This window comes from Prinia subflava, chromosome Z, assembly GCF_021018805.1.
Source record: "Prinia subflava isolate CZ2003 ecotype Zambia chromosome Z, Cam_Psub_1.2, whole genome shotgun sequence".
Classification (NCBI taxonomy): domain Eukaryota; kingdom Metazoa; phylum Chordata; class Aves; order Passeriformes; family Cisticolidae; genus Prinia; species Prinia subflava.
Window position 1 is genome coordinate 26,665,172 of NC_086283.1, and position 19,613 is coordinate 26,684,784.

The following is a 19,613-nucleotide window of genomic DNA, read 5'->3' on the forward strand; positions in this document are numbered from 1 at the left end:
TTAGTAATTATTTCTGCAGTGGAGACTTCACATTAAATTCTAAATGTGAAGTTCTGCAGTATTACTAAAATGGAGTGAGGGGAAACAGGAACACTCTGAATAAGCACAAAAGAGCTGTGTTCACCCCCATTCTTGGGGATACTCTGTTTAATAAGGTTGTTTGCAGTAAAACACAGCGAATTTCTCTTTCTCCAAAGGTCTGTAGTTGCAGAATCAAATGGGTTTTAAATCATTAGGTGACTCTTGCAGTGTCCTGTAGGCCATCTGAGTTGCTGTGAGGAACTTAATGCATGTTTATTAACCATCTTCTAACAAATCTCATAACTTCAACAGTTGTTTTAGGTACCTTGAAATCCAACTTTCTTCTTTTAGTGAAGGCTGAGCTTCACCAGCCTCACCACCCTTGTTGGCAAACACCTCAGCCAAGCGTTCTCACCTATACCCACAAACATCTCCCTTTCCCATATTCCTGCAGATTCTGGACTGATCAGAGCCCTCTTTATTTCCTTCTTTAAAAAAGAAAAATTAACCCCACCACCCCAATAAGCACCCCAGTGGAACTGGTGTGTTTCTGAGTGTGCATGTTTGCTCCTTCTCCTGTCCTGTTCCTCTGTGAATCACCCAGCTGCCTCCAGGGACCTCCTGTGCATACTCTGGAGAAGTCTGTCAGGATTTTATCCCTCATCTTCATGGATGTGGATGATGATGGTCATGAGATCAGTCAGAAAATGTTTTATTTGACTTCAAGTCCAAGCTGGGATTCATTATTTGTATACACTTTCAGGCCTTTCCTCTGTGATTTTACTTGAAACACCCTTGACGTATTTACTCCTTTATTATTTTACTTAATTTTGTTGTCGGAACTTTTGCAAGATAGAAGCAGTAAATCCCAGATTATCAGAAAGATGATGATAAATTTCAGCAAGTGCAGAGGAAACCCAAAGTTTCGTAAGGCAGAATAATGGATCATTTATGAAGTGAGACTGAAAGACCTTTTTTTTTGTTAAATTGATGATTAAAGGAGAACAGAAGGCTTAGAGGTATTTGAAGGGTGTTAACAGCAAAGAAACAGTTCAGTTAGTGCAATACAAAAGAGTAATCTAGAGATATTTGGACTAATTTAGTGGAAAGGAAAATTGTGCTGTCTGATAACACTTTTTACATGATGATAGCTGTTGCATTATTGGTATAGTGGTAAGCACACAATATCTTGGAATATATGGACCTGAGACCAGACAAAAAAAAATTTCCGGGAAACCTCCTAATGGGTCTCCTCTGTCCCACAAAACTCTGTGGTTCTGTAAAATAGATGAGCTTAGGTTTTCCAGAAGCATTCAGGGTGAAGTGTCTGTGGCCCTCCTGAATTCCTAACCGTGGTTAAATTGCATTTTGGCTAATACTTGATTCTGTGTTTGGGTACAGACATGCCTTGGGAATAACTGCAGTGGAATAAATGAGCGAATTGCCTTAGTTCTTGCATTTGAGTATGGGAAGGAAGAGAAAGAAAAATTTACTTTGGGGGAGAAATTGAAAGACAAAGGATGACAAAATAAAAATGTAGATGTGTTCTATGAAATAGTGATTCGCTGTAGCATACCTCCTCTGTGATCAGTGTTGTACTGCTCACCATACAGTCCTGTCCAGAAATTAAATTTGATTGCTGTGGTAGAAGAGAAGAAAACACTTTGGTACAGAGGGATGAGCAGACAAAGAATATTATATATCCTACTGCCTTCCTTCCATCCTTAGCTGAGGAAAACAAACTGCTTTAATTTCAGCAGTGTCAGTTGACTGATAGGAGACGCTCAGAAGGCTAATGGCGGAATGTTTCTACAGATCAGTAAAATATCTAAAAATACCAGCATAATTATTTATGGACAGCCTTTTTCAAACTTTCTGAAACTGGAATATCCTGGGACTGTGACTGAATTCAGCCGGGTTTGAGAGCATTGAGTGTCCATAGGACTGGGTTTCCATGTGCTGTGCAGCTGAGGTGCAGCACAAATGCAAACCCAGTGCTGCACAGAGCATTTTGAAGCCAGCATTGCCTCCTTGGTCGGTTCCTGTGGCAGCTGGGGTCATTGGGAGTGTGCAGAAGGGAATTGCTCCAGAAGGGATGGTGGCTGCTTGAAAAGCCCTTCCTGAAGAGGAGCTAAAGGTAATAAACTGTGCTAGCACTGGGGAGAACCCAATAGCAAAGTGCTTGAACCACATCACAGGTAACAGATGGTTCAGAACGGGAGAGAAGATTCTCTTTTAAAGCTGGTGCTTTTGGTGAGAAGCTGCTTTAAGGGATCCAGTGTGCTCCTGCTCTGTGCATGTCACAAATGAGGCTCTGGCACTGGTGTGTGTGCTTGGCCCCAGTGTGGGGTGTTCCTTTTAGAGAACGTGGAGACAGAGAATACCCTGGATAAATGCCTGAACTAGGTGTGAGAATCTTCCCTTGTGGTGAGAGGATGGAGGATGAAGAGTGGGCTAGTGTGTCCTCTCCTCTGTCCCTTCTCACATAGGGCTGGGAGCAGCCAGGCAGAGCCCAGGCTGTAAAGAACTTTTCCCTTTCTCTGCATTTCTTCTCCTTCCTGTGTTCTTGCTCCCAGTCTCTCCCTGTCTGTGTCTGACCTTGCCTTTCAAACCCTGTCCTGCCAGGGCAACACTGGGTTGCACAGGACCATCTGGATAAGGTGTGGTGCTCCTGAAATCACTCAACCTGCTTTTTTTTGTGCTGTTTGCACATTAATGCCCTTTTTTCTGCTTTTGTATGCACATCTGCCCCCAGCAGCAACAGCAATACTGGAGATGAGCTCTTAACAAATTCCTGAGGACAAGGATTGAGACAGTTGGTGGGATTAATTCACCCTCCTAATAATGGGGCAAGATAGTGCAGCTCTGTTACTGTCCATACATTTTATTTGCATTCTGTCACACTTTGGAAAAGCAAAAGAACCTCTTAGTGAAGGTATAATGCATTGTAATGATTCAGACATTGCTTCTCTTCTCAGTGCTCTACCCAGGAGTTCTTCTTGATAGTCAGCACCCTGTCTCGTCTGGACTTGGAAATTCAAGCTTTTGTCCCAGTCATACATTCCCATGTGAGATCTCCTCTATTAAAAAATGCACTGTTGGAAATCCCAGACCTTCTCTCCCCAGTAAAACAGTATTTAAAGATCCTTAATGAGGAAGCAGCCAAGTAAGTAGAGAAAATACATGATTCTTCTGTGCCTCGTAGGCTTTCTGAGTAAATGTGTTCAGTTATGCAAATTAGCATCTTGGTTTAATACACCTCAGTTTTATATTTTTTATTTCATATTTATGTGTGTCCTTTTAGCTAAAGCAGAGGTTGTTGTTACCTATGGCTTACATTCCTTCTTTAAAGTTAAACTTGGTGAAGGGAGTATTTTGCCTAATTGGTGTCTGCCTCAGGCCAAATGATTTTTTGAAAGTTTGTCACCTGTTTTGGGTGATGAATTTACAGGCAAATACGTTTTCCTCTATGTTAATTTGTTTAACAGCTTTTAAAAAATTTTTAAGAGAGCCTATTGCTTTTGAAGAGAGACTTGACCTTTAGCAGAGGGGCAGCTCTGCTGTCAGCAATATGCCTTCTTCCACTATTTTTGTGAGAATTCATCAAAGCTATCTGCCCTTTTTTGTCTTAATTATGTCCATTGTTGGTCCATGAAGAAAAAAGGACAGAGGAAGAAAATGCTAAATTGGAATTAATATGCATTATATTGAAGAATATCTTTAAATAATGTGTTGTGTACTGTTTGTTCTGAAGAACTGTTGCCTCCATTGTTACCTCTGGATTCTTTGCTGAGGTTGTGGCAAAAAGTTTAGTGTGTTGTTATATGGGGGCAGCATAGTCTTAACTTCTATATTCAGAACAGACTAAAAATAAACATCCACTTTATTTATAAAACAGTTTTTATCTTTTCTAAACTGAGATTGAAAAATAAATCTAAGAATCAAAGCCTAGAACTGTATTTTATTTGTTTCTGATTTAGAGATGGACCCAAAGTGTATAAATTTAGGAGCTGAGATGGGCAGAAGGATTTCCTCTGCCTATTGGCAAGGTGGGATTATGAGATTTCTGCTGATGCCTGGTGCCCAGTTAGAGTTGTGACAGTTTGTGCCAAAACAAACTGTATCTAAATTATACCAGACTTACCATAGGTAGGTTCAAAACATGGGATGTTTTCTTCTGTCACTGAACTAATGATGGGTAGAATAGTATACAAGATATAAATGATATGTAGAATGGGTATACTGTATTTACATTTAGTCATAATGATTAAGCCAACTTACTTTCTGGCCTTTATGTATCTCAAATGTATGTGGTACTATTATTTTTACTCAAAAACATTTCTTTCATAAAAATCATGGCTTCTACTCACATCCATCCATCCACACACACACTCGTGCACAGACTGCATCACAGGTTATTTTTGTTATGAGGTGTGGATAAAATCCCGTAATTGTTCTCAAAAGTATCCCTTTGCTCCAGGTTATTTTTTTAAGGGAGTTTGAGATTTTGGGATTTTTGTTTTTGAAACTGTCAGCTTTCAAATTTTTTGTAGGCATCACGTAGCAGCGTCAGTCTTTGCAATCAGCTGCTGGCTACTAGTGATCTTTTTTTGCCTTCCATTCCCATGGAAACTAGTCTAATTAGCACAAAATCGTTTCTAAAAATTAGTATTGTACTTCAAAATGGCATCTTCACTGTCACTTATGTAATCCCAATGACAACGCAGTGCACAGCCAAAGCACAGCTCTGTTTTACCTGCCTTGCCACAGGCTCCAGCTGTAGCTCCATTTGCAGGCAAAGGGGTAGTGGAGTAAGTAGTATATTAGATTTTTTTTTATTGCTTCCATGTTATAGTACTTTCAGTTGGCTAATTACTTGCTCTCCACATATTAGTTTTCAAGGTAATTATCTCATTAACTTGCAAAGTTCTGTATTGGCTCTAAAATGAAAAGTTATATCACAATTAATTTAGGGCTGATCACACTGCTTTTTATTGTTTGCCTGATACTTACTAGGGTAAGTTAAATTTTTGGGGTTTTTTTTTTTTTTGACAGCTGTATTTTTAATTTCTAGTTCAGCTTCCCAGCTTTAACCATTTGAATGGCATTGCTTGTTTCAGGTTTCAATCCTGAGCTGAGCTAGTGCTGCCAAACAGCTCTGTCATTTTTTCTGGTACCAAAATTAGAAAAGGGCATTGTTTTGCATGTACGTAAAAATTTCTTGGTAATCTTTTCTGGACAAAAGAAGGAAGCTGCTCTGGGAAAGTACTGATGGCATTCTGCTTTGAAGAGAGCCGTGAAGGGGGGATTTTTCCATGCAGTCCTTACAAAAATGTGCCCAAATTTGTCAAATTCTAAATGTATTGAAGATCTGTGTTCATTGTATGCAGAAATTACCTAAAGTTTCACATTCTACCGCAGCAAAGGTGTTGTCAGCAGTTGCGGTGCTGTGTGTACAAAGTGCCTTTCTGTTCCTATCATGAGTACAGCAGCTTTCAGTAAATGGGCTATACTATGACCAAGCACCTGAAAATCTGTATTCAGAAGGGAGTTAAGCTAATGTTCAAACAAATAAAAATAACAAAACAAGGATGCAGCTGGTAGAACTGAGGTATATTCTCTCTCTTTTTACCACTATTTTGTCTTACATTTCTTATGGATAGGACTGGAGATAAAACACAGTTGTTCAAGGACCTCACAGACTTCCCTGCCATCCAAAAGAAAAAGGAGGAGATCCAGGATGTGCTTTCTAAAATCCAATTGCATCTGCCAGATATTCGTAAACAGATTAAGAACCCTTCTGCAGAGTATGTTACCGTTTCAGGTCAAGAGGTACTGTGGGGTTTATTATGTGTGACTGTACCCATCCTTGCCTGTAAAACAGCTTAAAAGCGGGACCTAGCTGGAACTCTGTTCGCTGAGTGTGGTGCTTCATGGGGGCATTTGACTATAATCTTTTGTACAACTTTGAAGAGCAGCTTTCTTACCGTGTGACTCCTTTATTTATTAAGTCAATCACTTCAGTGACTTAAATAATAGAAACACATTAGTGCAGTTGAATTTGGTTCAGTAATGCTTTGCTTTTCTGTCTGTGTAAAAACACATACTTCCAAGGTTAATTGTATGGCTGTTAAGTACTGGAATACTCTCAGAGAACCAGGAAGCACAGCATTTGGTTAATTTGAAGAATGGTGAAAGGATTTCTAAGTACTGAGTCAGACTATAATTTGAAAGATGGGAGAGGAGAGGGAACAGTGTTAAAGAATGATAAGTGTTGTTTTACTTCCAGTTCTCAGAAATGGTGTTCAGGACTGGAACTTTAGTTTGTGGATGTTGTACAAGTGTGGGCAGGACGTGATCCAGCAAGCTGAGAGGTTCAGTGGTAAAAAACAGACAGAGACAACAGACCCTGCCTCGTTTGTGGGGAAACTGAAAGGAACAATGAGGTAGCACTGCTCAGCGTTGTCCTCTGGAACTGAGAGCAGGAAGCTGGGAAAAGCTCTGCAGAGAATTGGGGAAAGAAAGGAGTTAAGGAACAGGATGAGGGTTGTGAGCAGAAGAGAGGAGGGCGTGAGGACAGGGAGGCAAAGGGGCTGGAATTGGCCTATGGCCCATTTAGGTAGCTGAGAAAGATCCAAGAGATAAAGGATGGAGCAAATAGACTGCTGAAAATGAGGGAGGGGATGAATTAGAGACGGCAGCCTTTGATAAAGACCTGAAGTGGATGTTCGTGTTGGGGTTGAAGCTGAGAACAAGAAACACGCGGCTCAGGAGTCAGGTGGGCTGTTACACAGAGCTGAAATCCAAGGGAAAAGTGGAAGAGTGTGTTTGAGTATTGTCTGAGGCAGGGAAGAGCAGGATCTGAAAGGATTCTCTCAGGGAAGCTGGGTTAATAGCTGCCGTCTGTGTGAATTAAAGGAAAAGAGAGGAACTGATCAAAGAGAGGAGAGCATCTGAGAAAGTACTGAAAAGTGGTTTCAGAGGCAGCAGCCACTGCACACATTTCAGCGAGGAGGCCTTTGTGGCAAGGCACAGCTCAGAAACCTCTGCAGACAGAGATATGTCTGGGTGCCTCGATGAAAGGAGCTGCAGAGGCTGTGGATAGCTCTTATTTCATGACATCTGGTGTGAGCGTTTAACAGACACCAAAAGAGGCAGCAGAGACGAGTCAGAGAATATGGCCAGTGAGGAGAAAAAAGATGCCAGAGGAATGGAGGTAATGGAAACTCAATTGTATGAGAGGAATAGAACACAGGACTAGAACAGAATTTATTTGATTTGAGCTCTTTCTTCCTTGGACCTGATTCGTACATTCTTCCTATGTTCTTGTAGCACCCTGATAGATGTAAAATTCAAATGCTCCTTCACAACAGAGAAAGTGTTTGGAAGTGTTTGGGGTGAATAAAGAATTAGTGCACCCTGTCCCTGCTTTGTTCTTGTGTTAGGATTGTTATCCTTGTTTGTTCTTGAGGATGATTGCTGTCTCCTCTGGAAGTTTCTATCTAAATCTTATTAGCTACAATGGAGAAGTTTTGCCAGACATGGATCTTGTGGCTTTCCATAAATGTGCTCAGGTTCTGTGCTAACCTAATCTCTGCAGGAAATTTGTTTTCCAGCTGAATTCTGTGACGTGAGAATGCCTCAACTCTCTGACATCCAGGACCTTAGGCTATTGTTACAAAGATAACTGACATGAATCATATAAAATAAACACGTCACTTAAATTTCACTGCACTGAGCATCTTGGCACTGCTCCTGGTTTTCCCTGTGCCTCCTTGTCTGACCCCAAGCTCACTCAAACCTGAAGCAAAGTTCTGTAGGTGCAAAAGGGTTATTTGTGTCATAACCCCAGCTGTTTTGGGGGAGCAAAGAACATTCCCTTTCAATCTGCTCGTTCTCTTCAGGGTGAATATGGTTTTCCTCTGATACTTGCAGTTTCTGGATAAATGGTGATTCTGATTCTCTAGTCTTCCTGATGTCCCATGATGTGTAATATTACATTTCTGTTATTTCAGTTTTTGATAGAAGTCAAGAATTGCCATAAATCATCTGTGCCATCTGACTGGATTATGGTTAGCAGGTATGTAAAATATCTTTGCAGTTTGTTCTGTTTTAATATAAAAGAAAAAACAAGAGGTATTTTAGTATTACAATTCATTGCATACACATTCTTATTGTCCCATGTGTTAAGGTTTCTTGGTGTGTTTTTAGCTGAAAACTCAACCAAATTGCAAATCTATTGCTTAAAAGAAAGAAAATCCAAACAAAATTGAGAAAAATTGATTTGTTACAATATTTGTTTCTATACAGCACAGAATTACTCACCCAGTCCTTCAAGGTGCATGTACTGGTGTCAGATCTATGGCCTTGATTCAGTTGTGCCTGTAGCTTGCATATGCAAATCCTTCATACAATTTTGATTGTTATTATTATTTTATTTAGAAAGATGAAAATATCTGTGCAAACATCTGCTTATATGTCTCAGTAAATTCAGTGCATTTGAAATGTTGTTTTATTTACTTACACAAACCAGTTCTTCTTGCCTTGGTACTTGGTATAATGTTAGCTTTATTTTGGCTAATTTTCCATCAAGTGAAACAGTGATGGACTGATTTATGTAGTTGGCTTTTTTTCTTTTCAGTCATTTGGTTTATGATTTAAATGGTTTGAATGCCCAAAAGTTACAATGTCCAAGCAAATGGTGAATTCTCTACAAGCCTCAGTGTGTAGGGGGTGAGCACAGTCATCTTTCACCAAGTTGTTGTGATGCTCTATTCACTTATGCGAGAATTAACACTCAATTCTTTCTTAATTAAACTTCTTTTAATACTCAGAAGTGCACGAATCAGAGAGAATTAACATGGTGAACAAATTACAGCTAATCTGGATTCTGTAAAAGAATGTCTGGATATGCCAAATTGAGTCCTTAATGAAAATACATAAATAAATAGCAAGTATCTCAAGGGAAAACTAGCAAGACAATATGTATTAACTACATTTATCTCAGGCTTATAATGAAGTTTTCCTCTTTACAGTGAATTTGTTTTTGTCTAATTCATTGTATATTGACCAGTCACGCACTTGAGCAGCTATTGCTGAGCAGTTTTGTGAAATAATGTAAACTTGGGTGATAATGCCACGCTGTGCACAGCATTTCAGAGCCTTCTGAGTGGGCAGTGGTGCCATGAGCCACCACTTCATCCACAGCAGAGGTCACCGGAATCAACGGAGTTTGGTATCACAATGCAAGAACCCTTTTTGAAAACACCCATTGTCGAGGCGCACAGAGATTAAGAAAATGAGTTCAATTTTGCATGTGGATGGTGCAGCTGATTGCTTGGTAACCTTGATTTCCAATGCGCCCTCTCTCCCCGCTGCAGCACGAAAGCCGTCAGCCGCTTCCACTCGCCGTTCATTATAGAAAATTACCGAGTCCTGCAGCAGCTCCGGGAGCAGCTCGTCCTTGACTGCAGCGCTGAGTGGCTGTGCTTCTTGGAGTGAGTGCACCAGACAGAGCTGGCTTCCACCTCTGTGTTCTGCCCTCATATAAGAACAGAAACAGAAAAACACTTACTTCATAAATAAAGACATTAATAATTACGTTGTCCACACCAGCTTCACTGGTAATCAGTTAAAATGCTGTTCTTTGTTTTAAAGCATTTGAGGGCAAGATCTCTGAGCCCATGTCCTGAGAACAGCAGTGATGTCTCTATGCTTTAAAATTCTGATTAAAATACACTATTAAGTATACCAGGTCTTTCCCAAAGTTTGAAAAACAATATCACAGCATTAACAGTCTGAAAGTACAACTGACTCCGAGTGAAAGTGAATCTAGTTGGTTTAATTGTTTTATTATATTACTTATTAATATTATGTAGTAGTTCTATTATTTTTTATATTTGGTATGCTACCCTGACTATGAGTGTTTGCTACAAAATAGTGGGAGTTTTATTGTCCCTCACATCTGGGATGTGTGTTTGTCTGAGATCAGAGTTTTCAGTGGGGTTATTTGCCTGTTTAACCAAAGGATCTTTAAAATGAGAGTTTAAAAAATACTTCCCAAACTTCTGAATGCCTTTAATTTTTCAGTTGCCTGATTATTTGTTATTTTTTACTTGCATGAATTGTAGAACTACTGAAATAGTTCCTCTTGTCATGCAGTGATAGTTTGTGAGAACATAACAAGTCCCTGGTCAAGTTGTCTCGCTGGATTTGCTTCTGGTTAGGAACCCAGAAATTCTGAAAATTGGATGGAAGCTGGAAAACATTCCAATTCATACTTCTCCGGTGGTGTTTCCTTTGCAGTACTAAAAAACAGTTCTCTCCATGTTCCCTTGTCTGTTCTTGGTAATGTTACAGGAGAGAACAGCAGACAAAAAGGAAAGACCTGTCTGTAGGAACGTGCTCTTCTTTCCCACTCCTCCATTCATTTATGTCTTTGTTTATTACATTTTGCTCCCCTGGTGGTTTTATATTCCCTATTGTAGCTTTGAGACTAGGAGAGAGGAAAAAAAAAATTCCAGACGACTAGGAGAATGAACTTCACTGAAAACTCTGTTCTCCTGATAACGCCATTTTTGTACTGGGGAAGCAGCACCATAAACTGAGAACAAAATTTTGAATTTTCTGTTGAAGATACCATAATTCATTGAAATTTTAGACAACTCCTGTGTTCAGACACTCTTAGTTTGGTTCTTTTTTGACTGTAACTTTTGGTTGAGGCTGAATCAGCAGTTGGGATTCAGTTGCTGGTATTCTATATGAAGTCTGATAAATTGTAGCATTTTTGTACACCTCAGGTAGGCAGCAGGGATCAACTGCTGACCCTTTATGAGCTATATAATTAATTTAATTTTGGTGATTTTCTGTGCTTAAAAAATAATTCACTGTTAGAAATGGAGGTGAAGTCCACCTTGATTAGGGTCCTCAGGTGGTATCTCATACAGTGCTGGGAGATTTGAATTCAGACTGATTTAAAGAACTCAGTAGCCCTCTGAGGAGCTTGCACAGGCTGCATTTTGACAGTCCTTTTGTATTTGTCCAGAGTTATTTCTTTCCCTGTTTTTGTATAACTTTTCCCTGTTTTGATGCAGCCATTTCAGTGAACATTATCACCCCGTGTCTAAAGCCATTTGTCACCTAGCAACTGTGGACTGCCTATTCTCATTGGCCCAGGTGGCCAAACAAGGAGACTACTGCAGGTAATTAATTTTAAATTTTAATTTTTATGTGGGATTTTATATGGAATTATAAGCATATTTAAAATAAATTATGTTTTAATATGTGTGCCATGATAAAAAAACACTATTAAAATTGTTTACAGTAGTTTCAACTTAATCTGATTTTGCAGAGCAATGTTTCTGGACTTAATTCAAATCTGTAAGCATTGCCGTTCGATTTTGACATCTTAATGTTTGTTGTTTGACCCCAGTCTAGTAGATGAAATCTTACTTACACGTAAATAAATGTTGGACTTTGCATAGACTTTTTTCTGTCTTTTTTTTTTTTTTTTCTCATTACTTTTTATTCTCAGCAAGGTCTGAGCTTATGATATCTTTCTGATACCTAAGAATATATGGTATCTGAGGTATGTTTCAAGGAGGTATCTCAGGTAATTAATGGATAAGTATTAGCTCCAGCTTGCAGAGCACTGGTGATGCCTCAGCTGGGCTCACATGTAAGAGCTGCTGAGCTGAGCTGCTGCCTCTGCCCAAGACCCACACACAGATAGGGAGGTGAAGAGAAATCCACTTGCAAATACTTCTGCTTTGATACATCATTAAACATAATATTGATCACTTCTAGGCTCTTGGGATCTTGTGTGTCTCTCTATCAAAATCTCTTTGAAAATAATTGCTCACTTATTTCGGTATACTCAAATGAGAAAACAAACTGAAATCTGATTAATTCACTGTGCAGAATGTAAATAATTCACTGAATTTTAGAGTGGCTTAGAGCTTGTAAACCAGCAGGAATGAGACTTCTCAGTGAAATCTCAGCTGCAGGGAAGGTGTCAATAATTAATTTTGGAGGGTTGCCGAAGGAAAGACTGGATTTTAGTATTATTTTGGAGGAATGCTTTTTGGTTTGTGAGGATTGTTTCCTATGGCCCTGCCTGAGACAGGTAAATGAGTCAGGTTGGGGCAGAGGTGTTGGAGAGAGGTGAGCCCCTCTTGCAGTGTGCTGGGAGGCTCTTCCTTTGTGCAGTCAATTCATCAGGACTCTCAAGCAGCAAAGTGGAGCTGTAAAGGTGATGGTGTGGGCAGTCCAGAGATCACCGTCTGGTGTTTGAGTATACCTTCTGCATACTTCAAGTGAATTTAGGTTTAAGGAATGCCGTTGAAGAGGTGGTACAAGGCCTAACACTGTCCATATATTGGTTTCATGGCAGCTGTACAACTGTTGGAGTTATCTTTGTGCTAAACCCTCCCACCATTATCAGTTTGTAGCTCTTTTCCCAGTGCTGTGAGTTTGTAGGATGCTATTTATTTGATTTCCATTTTCCTTTTAAATTGCATTATCATTCTTCAACCCAAGAAAAATCTCACTCCCCACATCTTCCATTTGAAGTCCAATCGAAGTGTTAGTTAATTTCCAGTCTTAAAATTCTGTGGCTTTATTCCACATATCTTTTTCAGAGAAAGTGTTCTTTAGAAAGTATTTCTGTAGACATACTTGATGGCAGTAATTAATTCTTATAATTTGTATTTTTTCCATGAAAACTTGCATCATAAGTGACCGTCCTGCAGGCTTCAGTTGCAGTAGTTTTACATAATCAGTTACAAAGAATACTGAGATTAATACATTCGTTTTTTGCAGACCAACTGTGCAAGACAAGCGGCATGAAATAATCATAAAAAATGGGAGGCACCCTGTGATCGACGTTCTGCTGGGAGAACAGGATCAGTATGTTCCAAACACCACCAGCCTTTCTGTAAGTACCCAGAAACTGACTGAGCTTCAAAATCATTCAGGGCAAGGAGACTGGCGTGAGCTTCTTGGCCAGGAAGTGGAAATAGGTGATCTAAATCATACAGCCTGCTGGGCTGCATTTCAGAGAGGTGTTGCTAGATGTCACCACATCTGTTCTGTCCCTCTGCTGATTCCTTGCAGCCAGATGCTCTTTTTACAACCTTGTTCAGTCTCAAGGCATAAAGGAAAGAAAGGTAATCCCAAAATTAGGAAAATATGTGTTTCAATCAAATGATTATTTTCAAAAAACAAATGAATACTTACAAGTTTTTTAACAGTGTCATCATAGGGAGTCTACATTTTGTCAAAACTCAAATTTTTGGGTTTTTTTAATATGAAAAGTACATATTACAGGTTCAGTGTTTCAGATTAATTCTAAGATTGTTTGTATTTTTTAAATGTATTTTTCTACTATACAGTTCCCTTTCTTTATGGAAATATTAGTGTCATACAGGCTTTTTTTCCTGATAAACTAAAATCTATCTTTTAAATTATATGCCTGTTTGAAGTTTTTTGTTAAATATTTATATCTCCATATTTTTTTATAAATATTAAATATCTGTTTGTAATGAATATGAAAGATACACTCACAGTAAATGTAGGAAAGGTATGAAACAGCTGCCAGAGTGGGCCATTGCTGTAAAAATAGCATTAAATTTGTATGTATTTCTTGGGGAACATTTTTAAGTGCTGTTCTATACTGAATAATGATACGGATATTCTGTAATACATCAGAGAATGTTTTCAAAATTATTTGTCAACTCCAAACAAGCGACAGATGGCACTTCCAAAAAAATTCAGCATGTCATTCAGGAATCATCATGCACTTTTCCTTCTTTAGTCCCGTTCTTCTGCTGGCTTTCTAAATACTGAATATTACAAAACCAAGTTATCATGGCAGAATCACTTTTGCTTCTACAGTTCTTTGAGATCTCTTTTTCTTGTGAGAGGTGGGTGGGAACCAGTTTATTAAAGCATCTCCAGTTTTCAAATGATGTGTTTGAATCAGCAGGAAAATACATCTTCTGTCATGTTTTCAGCTGAAATGTTGTAAAATATCTAACCTGAGGAAAAGCTTTGTTTTTTAATCCCCTGAAACAAACAACTTATTTTTCCCCCTCTCCTCCTCAAACATTTGTGGGTTGTTTTGAACTTTTAGCTGCAGCCGTGATTTCCAATAAGATGTTGGCTTGTGGCTGCATCAGCTGGAAGGACAGAGGGTTCTCTGGTCTGATATTACAGCAGATGTTCTTTCTGAAACCCAGAACCCTGGCAGAGCAGCCATCAGTCCCACAGCATGGCTGGAGGGAGTCTGGATAGACACCAGACACATGCACAAAATTCGTGGATCCTAACAGATGAACTTCTGAACTCATTCTGGTTTTGAGTATCTGTAAATTCTGTTGTGTTGAGCCCTGACAAAGTTTTAGTAGCAGTGCTGAATTACACTTTGGAGACTAGAATGTTAATTCTTTTGTTCTCATATAGTCATGTGTACTTTATTACATCCAAATCTTTATTCCCAGTAATGGCATTTTCTACATTTTGACTGTATTGTGACTTCACTTCTGTATGGATGAGGGGTTTTTTTTTTCGCAAAAGCTGATCAGCTTTTTACATATAATATATACTGATGTCCTGTATCTTCTCTAATACCTGATTTATAACATAAGCGACTGTTTTGTCTGCATTTTGTGTATGTCCCTATAAACAGAATTAAAGCCGAGTCTGAAACCCAAGTCTGTGAAGATTTTGAGACCTGCTGCATGGAGATTTGTTAGTTGCTGTTACCACAGTGTCTGATCAGTGCCAAGTTCCCCACATAGTGTGACTAATGTCCATTATTCACAGCTTGTCCTGTCTCCCTTGCCCCTCCCACGGGGCAGTGGAGAGTGCTGGCTTCTGTTTAGATCATCGCTTGGTGCATTTCATCCGATGCACCCTGTGGAAAAGTCTAGCTGTGTGATGTCCTTGCATAACTTAAGCTCTTAGTCTCAACTCAGGCTGTGAGAAAGCTTTATAGGTTCGTTGACAAGTTTTAATTTTGTATCAGCAATTGTCTTGCACTAGAGGAAGACAATTTTATTCTGGAGCTGTAGACACATAGCAGTACTGTGGCGAGTCTTGCAGCTGAGATGAGTTCTTGCATCTGATTCATTTTTTAGGTCTGGTTTTAATGATTAGAGACAGTGATGGAGACTGGGGCATGGTCTGCTCACAGCATCTGTGTTACAGTCGAGTATTGCCAGACTCAGGAATGTCTTGATGCCTTGTAGCCACTCTGAATGTCCTTATGTCATACCCAGCCAGGCACTTATGAATGTAAAATTGAGGTCAGGTCTTTGCCTACCAGATCTTCCCATTTGACAGTGAGAACTCAGACTGAAGAGGAATCCAGATCACAACCAAATTTGGACAGTGCTTGCTGTGCTGGAAACTTGATTTTTTTCCCCTTCTTCAGAGAAATTGCACAGAATCCTAGAATGGTTTGGCTTGGGAAGAACCATAAAGCTCATCTCATTCCACCCCCTGCCATGAGAAGGGACATCTTCCACTGCTCCAGTCTGTCCTTGGACACTGCCAAGGATCCAGGGGCAGCCACAGCTCCTCTGGGCACCCTGTGCCAGGGCCTCCCCACCCTCCCAGGGAACAATTCCTTCCCAAGATCCCATCCAGCCCTGCCCTCTGGCAGTGGGAAGCCATTCCCTGTGTCCTGTCCCTCCAGCCCTTGTCAATTGTCTCTCTCCATCCTTGCTGCAGCTCCTTCAGGCACTGCAGGGCCACAGTGAGGTCAGCCCAAAGCTTCTCCTGTGCAGGCTGAACAATGCCAGCCGTGCCAGCCTTTCCTGCCAGCAGAGCTGCTCCGTCCCTCTGCTCATCCTGGAACCTCTTCTGGCCTGCCTACATCCAGCCCTGCATCCCTCAGCACCCCTCACTGCTTCCTGTACTGGTGATCAAGTTCCTTGATTCTTTCTTGGCTCCTTGATGGAGAACAGGGCGGTTCTCCTCTAACTGTGTCCATTTTGATCAAGAGTAATCAAAGTTGATTTTGGTACATCTGGGGCTTGATAATATCTGGACAGGTACATGTGATGAACTCCAAGAATGGAGGAAAGCTGTTCACTTAGAAATAGAATGTTTAACCCTGCAGACCTGTCTGTATTCTTCTAAGCATACATGCATACCAGACTTTTTGGTAGAAGCACCATGTGCAGGGCAATGTATTTCACCACTGTTTTGTGTTTCCAGGGAGATGGTGAAAGGGTCATGATAATAACTGGGCCCAATATGGGAGGGAAGAGCTCCTACATCAAGCAAGTGGCACTGATCACAGTTATGGCACAGATTGGCTCTTTCGTTCCTGCAGAAGAGGCCACAATTGGTATTGTGGATGGAATTTTTACCAGGTAATCTCTCAAAACTGGAAATGCTACTGTGGTGGGGGTTGTGTGTATCAAAGTATAATTAAAGTTTTCATTTAGAACATGAGAATTTATACCTGAAGTTTCTTTTTTTATTTTAAAGGCATGTTAGGTTCATTTTGATTCCAGTGTTTTGGTAAACTATGGTACTTGTTTTGTAATCTTTGAATCTTCAAAGAGTAAGAATTCTAGTGTCTGTCTTGATTAACATCCAGGTATGTAGCTTACCTGCTTGAATGGATATCTCATCTAGATTTATGCTGCTGGGTGTTGGCAAAATGTTTCTCCTAAAATGAATGTTGTCGCCTCTGAAAATCGTCACAGTTTCTGTTGTGAAGCTGTGTTGTGTACACTCACAATCTTACAGACTGAAAATTTTGGGCTGCATGTATTCTACTCTTAATCTCCTTCCTGTACTATCAGTCCTAAGCACACTTGCTCCTAAACAGATTTGATGTCCTTTTAAGAGTGAATAATGACAGTTTATTTCACTGTTTCACTCTTGAGACATTGCTGAGTAATTTGTAAAAAATTATCAGTAGAGTCAAAACTCTTCATATTATAATCTAATATTGCTAGTGTTTATTGCCCTGTTTCCCCCTCTTTTTCCTTAGTAATTACTTTAGTTAGTCAAAGTTTTGTGTTACTGGTGGTATTTGAGAAGGATTATCATTAGTGGTTATAAGTTTCACAGCAATCAGGTACCTAAGTTGGAATTTCTGGAAATTCCTGCTCTGTGATGCCAGTTTGCATTCCAGAGGTAACTTTTAATCATGAACCTGAGATACTGCTCACCTGCAATGGCTTCATCCTGTAAAAGTGTTTCGTTCTTACATTTCACTCTGTCACAACAAAAACAAATGAAAATTACACCTTGATGCAGGTCAGTGCTAAGCACATTAGCAAACAATTTGTATTTTCTTCTCAGAAGTAACTGGAGATGAGAATTCAAAATACTTCACTTTTTTCCCCACCCTGTGTTGGAAGTAGTGGACTGGTTGACGGGGTGAGCATTTCTTGTGGGGACACAGGTACACGGGATCTGGTTTGCGTTACAGGAGGAGCATACAGCATCACTAAACATTTGAAGATTATTTTTGTCTTCCGCTGTGTTTTGTAGCTGAACTTGGAGTATTTCACTTGGGTTCACACTTCCTTAAATTCTAATCATACACACATAAATCAGTTACTCTCAAGCTGAGTATCTGCTTTCCTCTGCTTTTCCTAGACTGTCATTGCAAAAGGATGATTTCTGCAGAAAATACTAAAAAATATGATACAGTCACTGGGAGAGACATATTGTTTTGTGCCTTCTTGAAAGAGAATAAATTGGTTTTTTATCTGTGTTCCACCTGTTCCCCAGTGTATTTCCCTGAATCCCCTTCACTTTTCTCTGTATTAGAGTAAAACCCAAGTACATTTCACAACTTTTCTGATAAAGTAGTCTGGTCAAAGGTAAAACTTCTGCTTTCAGACTTACAGCCAAGCAGACACAGAGTGTGTTTTTAACTCTGTGAGGTTTCAGACCATGTAATTTGTAGCCCAGTCACATTCTAACACAGGGGATTGAATTCTTTTTTTCTCTTTGTCTATATTAGTTTTGGAAGCTCAGTTGGATGTGCCATTCCTCATTTAATGTGATATGTATCAAACACCAAATGACTATGTGGAAGAATTACTGATATTCTTGTAATTGCGCTAGCAATTAAGAGTCAACTAATTGACTCAATATTAATCAGGAAGAAATTGATAATACATTATTAAAATAGAAGTAGTCATACATCAGCTAAAAGGTAACAGGAAAAAAAAGGAGAAAAGGAACAGGTTAACAGATTCTGCTCAAGTTATACAGACACTGTCCAAGAAGGAGGCACCTCTCTTTTGGTTGGTTTGGGGTTTTTTTTGGGTAGGTTTTGATTTTCTTCAGGGTTCTGGGAAAGGCCTTAACCACGCAAGTCTGTCAGGCAGGTTAATATGTATTGCATTCAGTCATGGAGTTTCTCAGTCATAGAAAGCTACCCTTGAAATAGGTTTTAATGCCTGGTGTAAGGAAAGAATCAATAAATCAACTGCCACGTACTATGTTTTGCTTGGGTTTTAATGGGGTTTTTTGCTTGGGTTTTTTCCTAAAGCCTCAGCTTTTGCTCTGTGCTCTCCTCTGGTGGGAATGACCTGGAAGAGATCAGAGATTTTCTCTTAACTCCTACCCAATTTCACCTTTTTTTTTTTTTTTTTTTTTTTTTTTTTTTTTTTTTTTTTTTTGTGTGTGTGTGTTTTCTTGGATTTTTGTTTGGGTTTTTTTTGTTGTTGTTGTTCTTTGTTTGGGTTTTTGTTGTTGTTGTTGTTTTGTTTTGTTTTGTGCTTTGTTTTCGTTTTTGTGGGGTTTTTTTTTGTTGTTTTCATCTTCTATGCTTTGTTTTGCAGGTTGGTTTTGTTTAGATTTCTAAAAAATTACTTTAATTTTTTTTAATAACAGCAATGTAGACCTCCTTTCTGCATTGCCACTGCAGGCCACAAAGTCTTGCTGAAAAAAGTGTGAATTTTTTTTTTTTTTTTTTTGTTGATAACCTCAGTATATTTTTAATACTTTAAAATCTTAACATGTGAGGGTATCAGTCTCCAAGGCACTTCCATCACTGCTGTGGTGATGTTTTGGGGGATGCTGTTAGTGTGGCACCCCTGCGGGGAGGGAGAGTGAGGGATGCTCAGGGATGCAGCAAAGGATTCAGGGAGGGATGCAGAGAGGGATGCTCAGGGATGCAGGGAAGGATGTAGTAAAGGATGCAGTGAGGTATCAGCCAGTGATGCTGTACAGGCTGGCTCTGTGAGAGGTTCTGTGCACCAGGATTACCAAGTGTTTTGCATGATAAACCTTTTTTGGTTTTGGTGTTTTATCCTGAAGACCCTTTTGTGGTTTGTAGACGGCATCTTCCAAGTGTGAATTTATATAGGTTTAAGGGATTTGTATCCCCAGGATTTGTGTCTTGTTTTCCAAATAGGGTTTCCATGGAAATTGAAAGGTTGCTACTATGGTTATTCCTTGTGATATATCATGCTTATATAGGATAGCATATCCAAATTGACTTTAAATACAGGATTACATTAAACGTTTTTAAAGATGCAAGAGCATTTACTTACAGGTAGAGTGAAGACAGGAATAATCTTTCTTCATTGCTGGGTAGATAAGACAGAGGACAG

General features: G+C 39.5%; 1 protein-coding gene across 10 annotated transcripts in view; it reads left to right on the forward strand.

Moving 5' to 3' along the window:
- The window catches only part of MSH3 (mutS homolog 3), a 90,958-nt gene that overhangs the window by 55,840 nt on the left and 15,505 nt on the right, over positions 1-19,613 (forward strand). For all 10 annotated transcript variants that reach the window (XR_010083480.1, XM_063422797.1, XM_063422796.1 and 7 more), the window contains 7 exons: positions 3,000-3,187; positions 5,685-5,853; positions 8,037-8,101; positions 9,402-9,518; positions 11,115-11,222; positions 12,841-12,955; positions 16,243-16,400. Coding sequence is in view for 9 of the 10 variants with exons in the window: in XM_063422797.1 (XP_063278867.1) it covers positions 3,000-3,187; positions 5,685-5,853; positions 8,037-8,101; positions 9,402-9,518; positions 11,115-11,222; positions 12,841-12,955; positions 16,243-16,400 (920 nt within the window). In the remaining variant the exon portion in view is untranslated. The remainder of the gene's footprint in view (positions 1-2,999; positions 3,188-5,684; positions 5,854-8,036; positions 8,102-9,401; positions 9,519-11,114; positions 11,223-12,840; positions 12,956-16,242; positions 16,401-19,613) is intronic.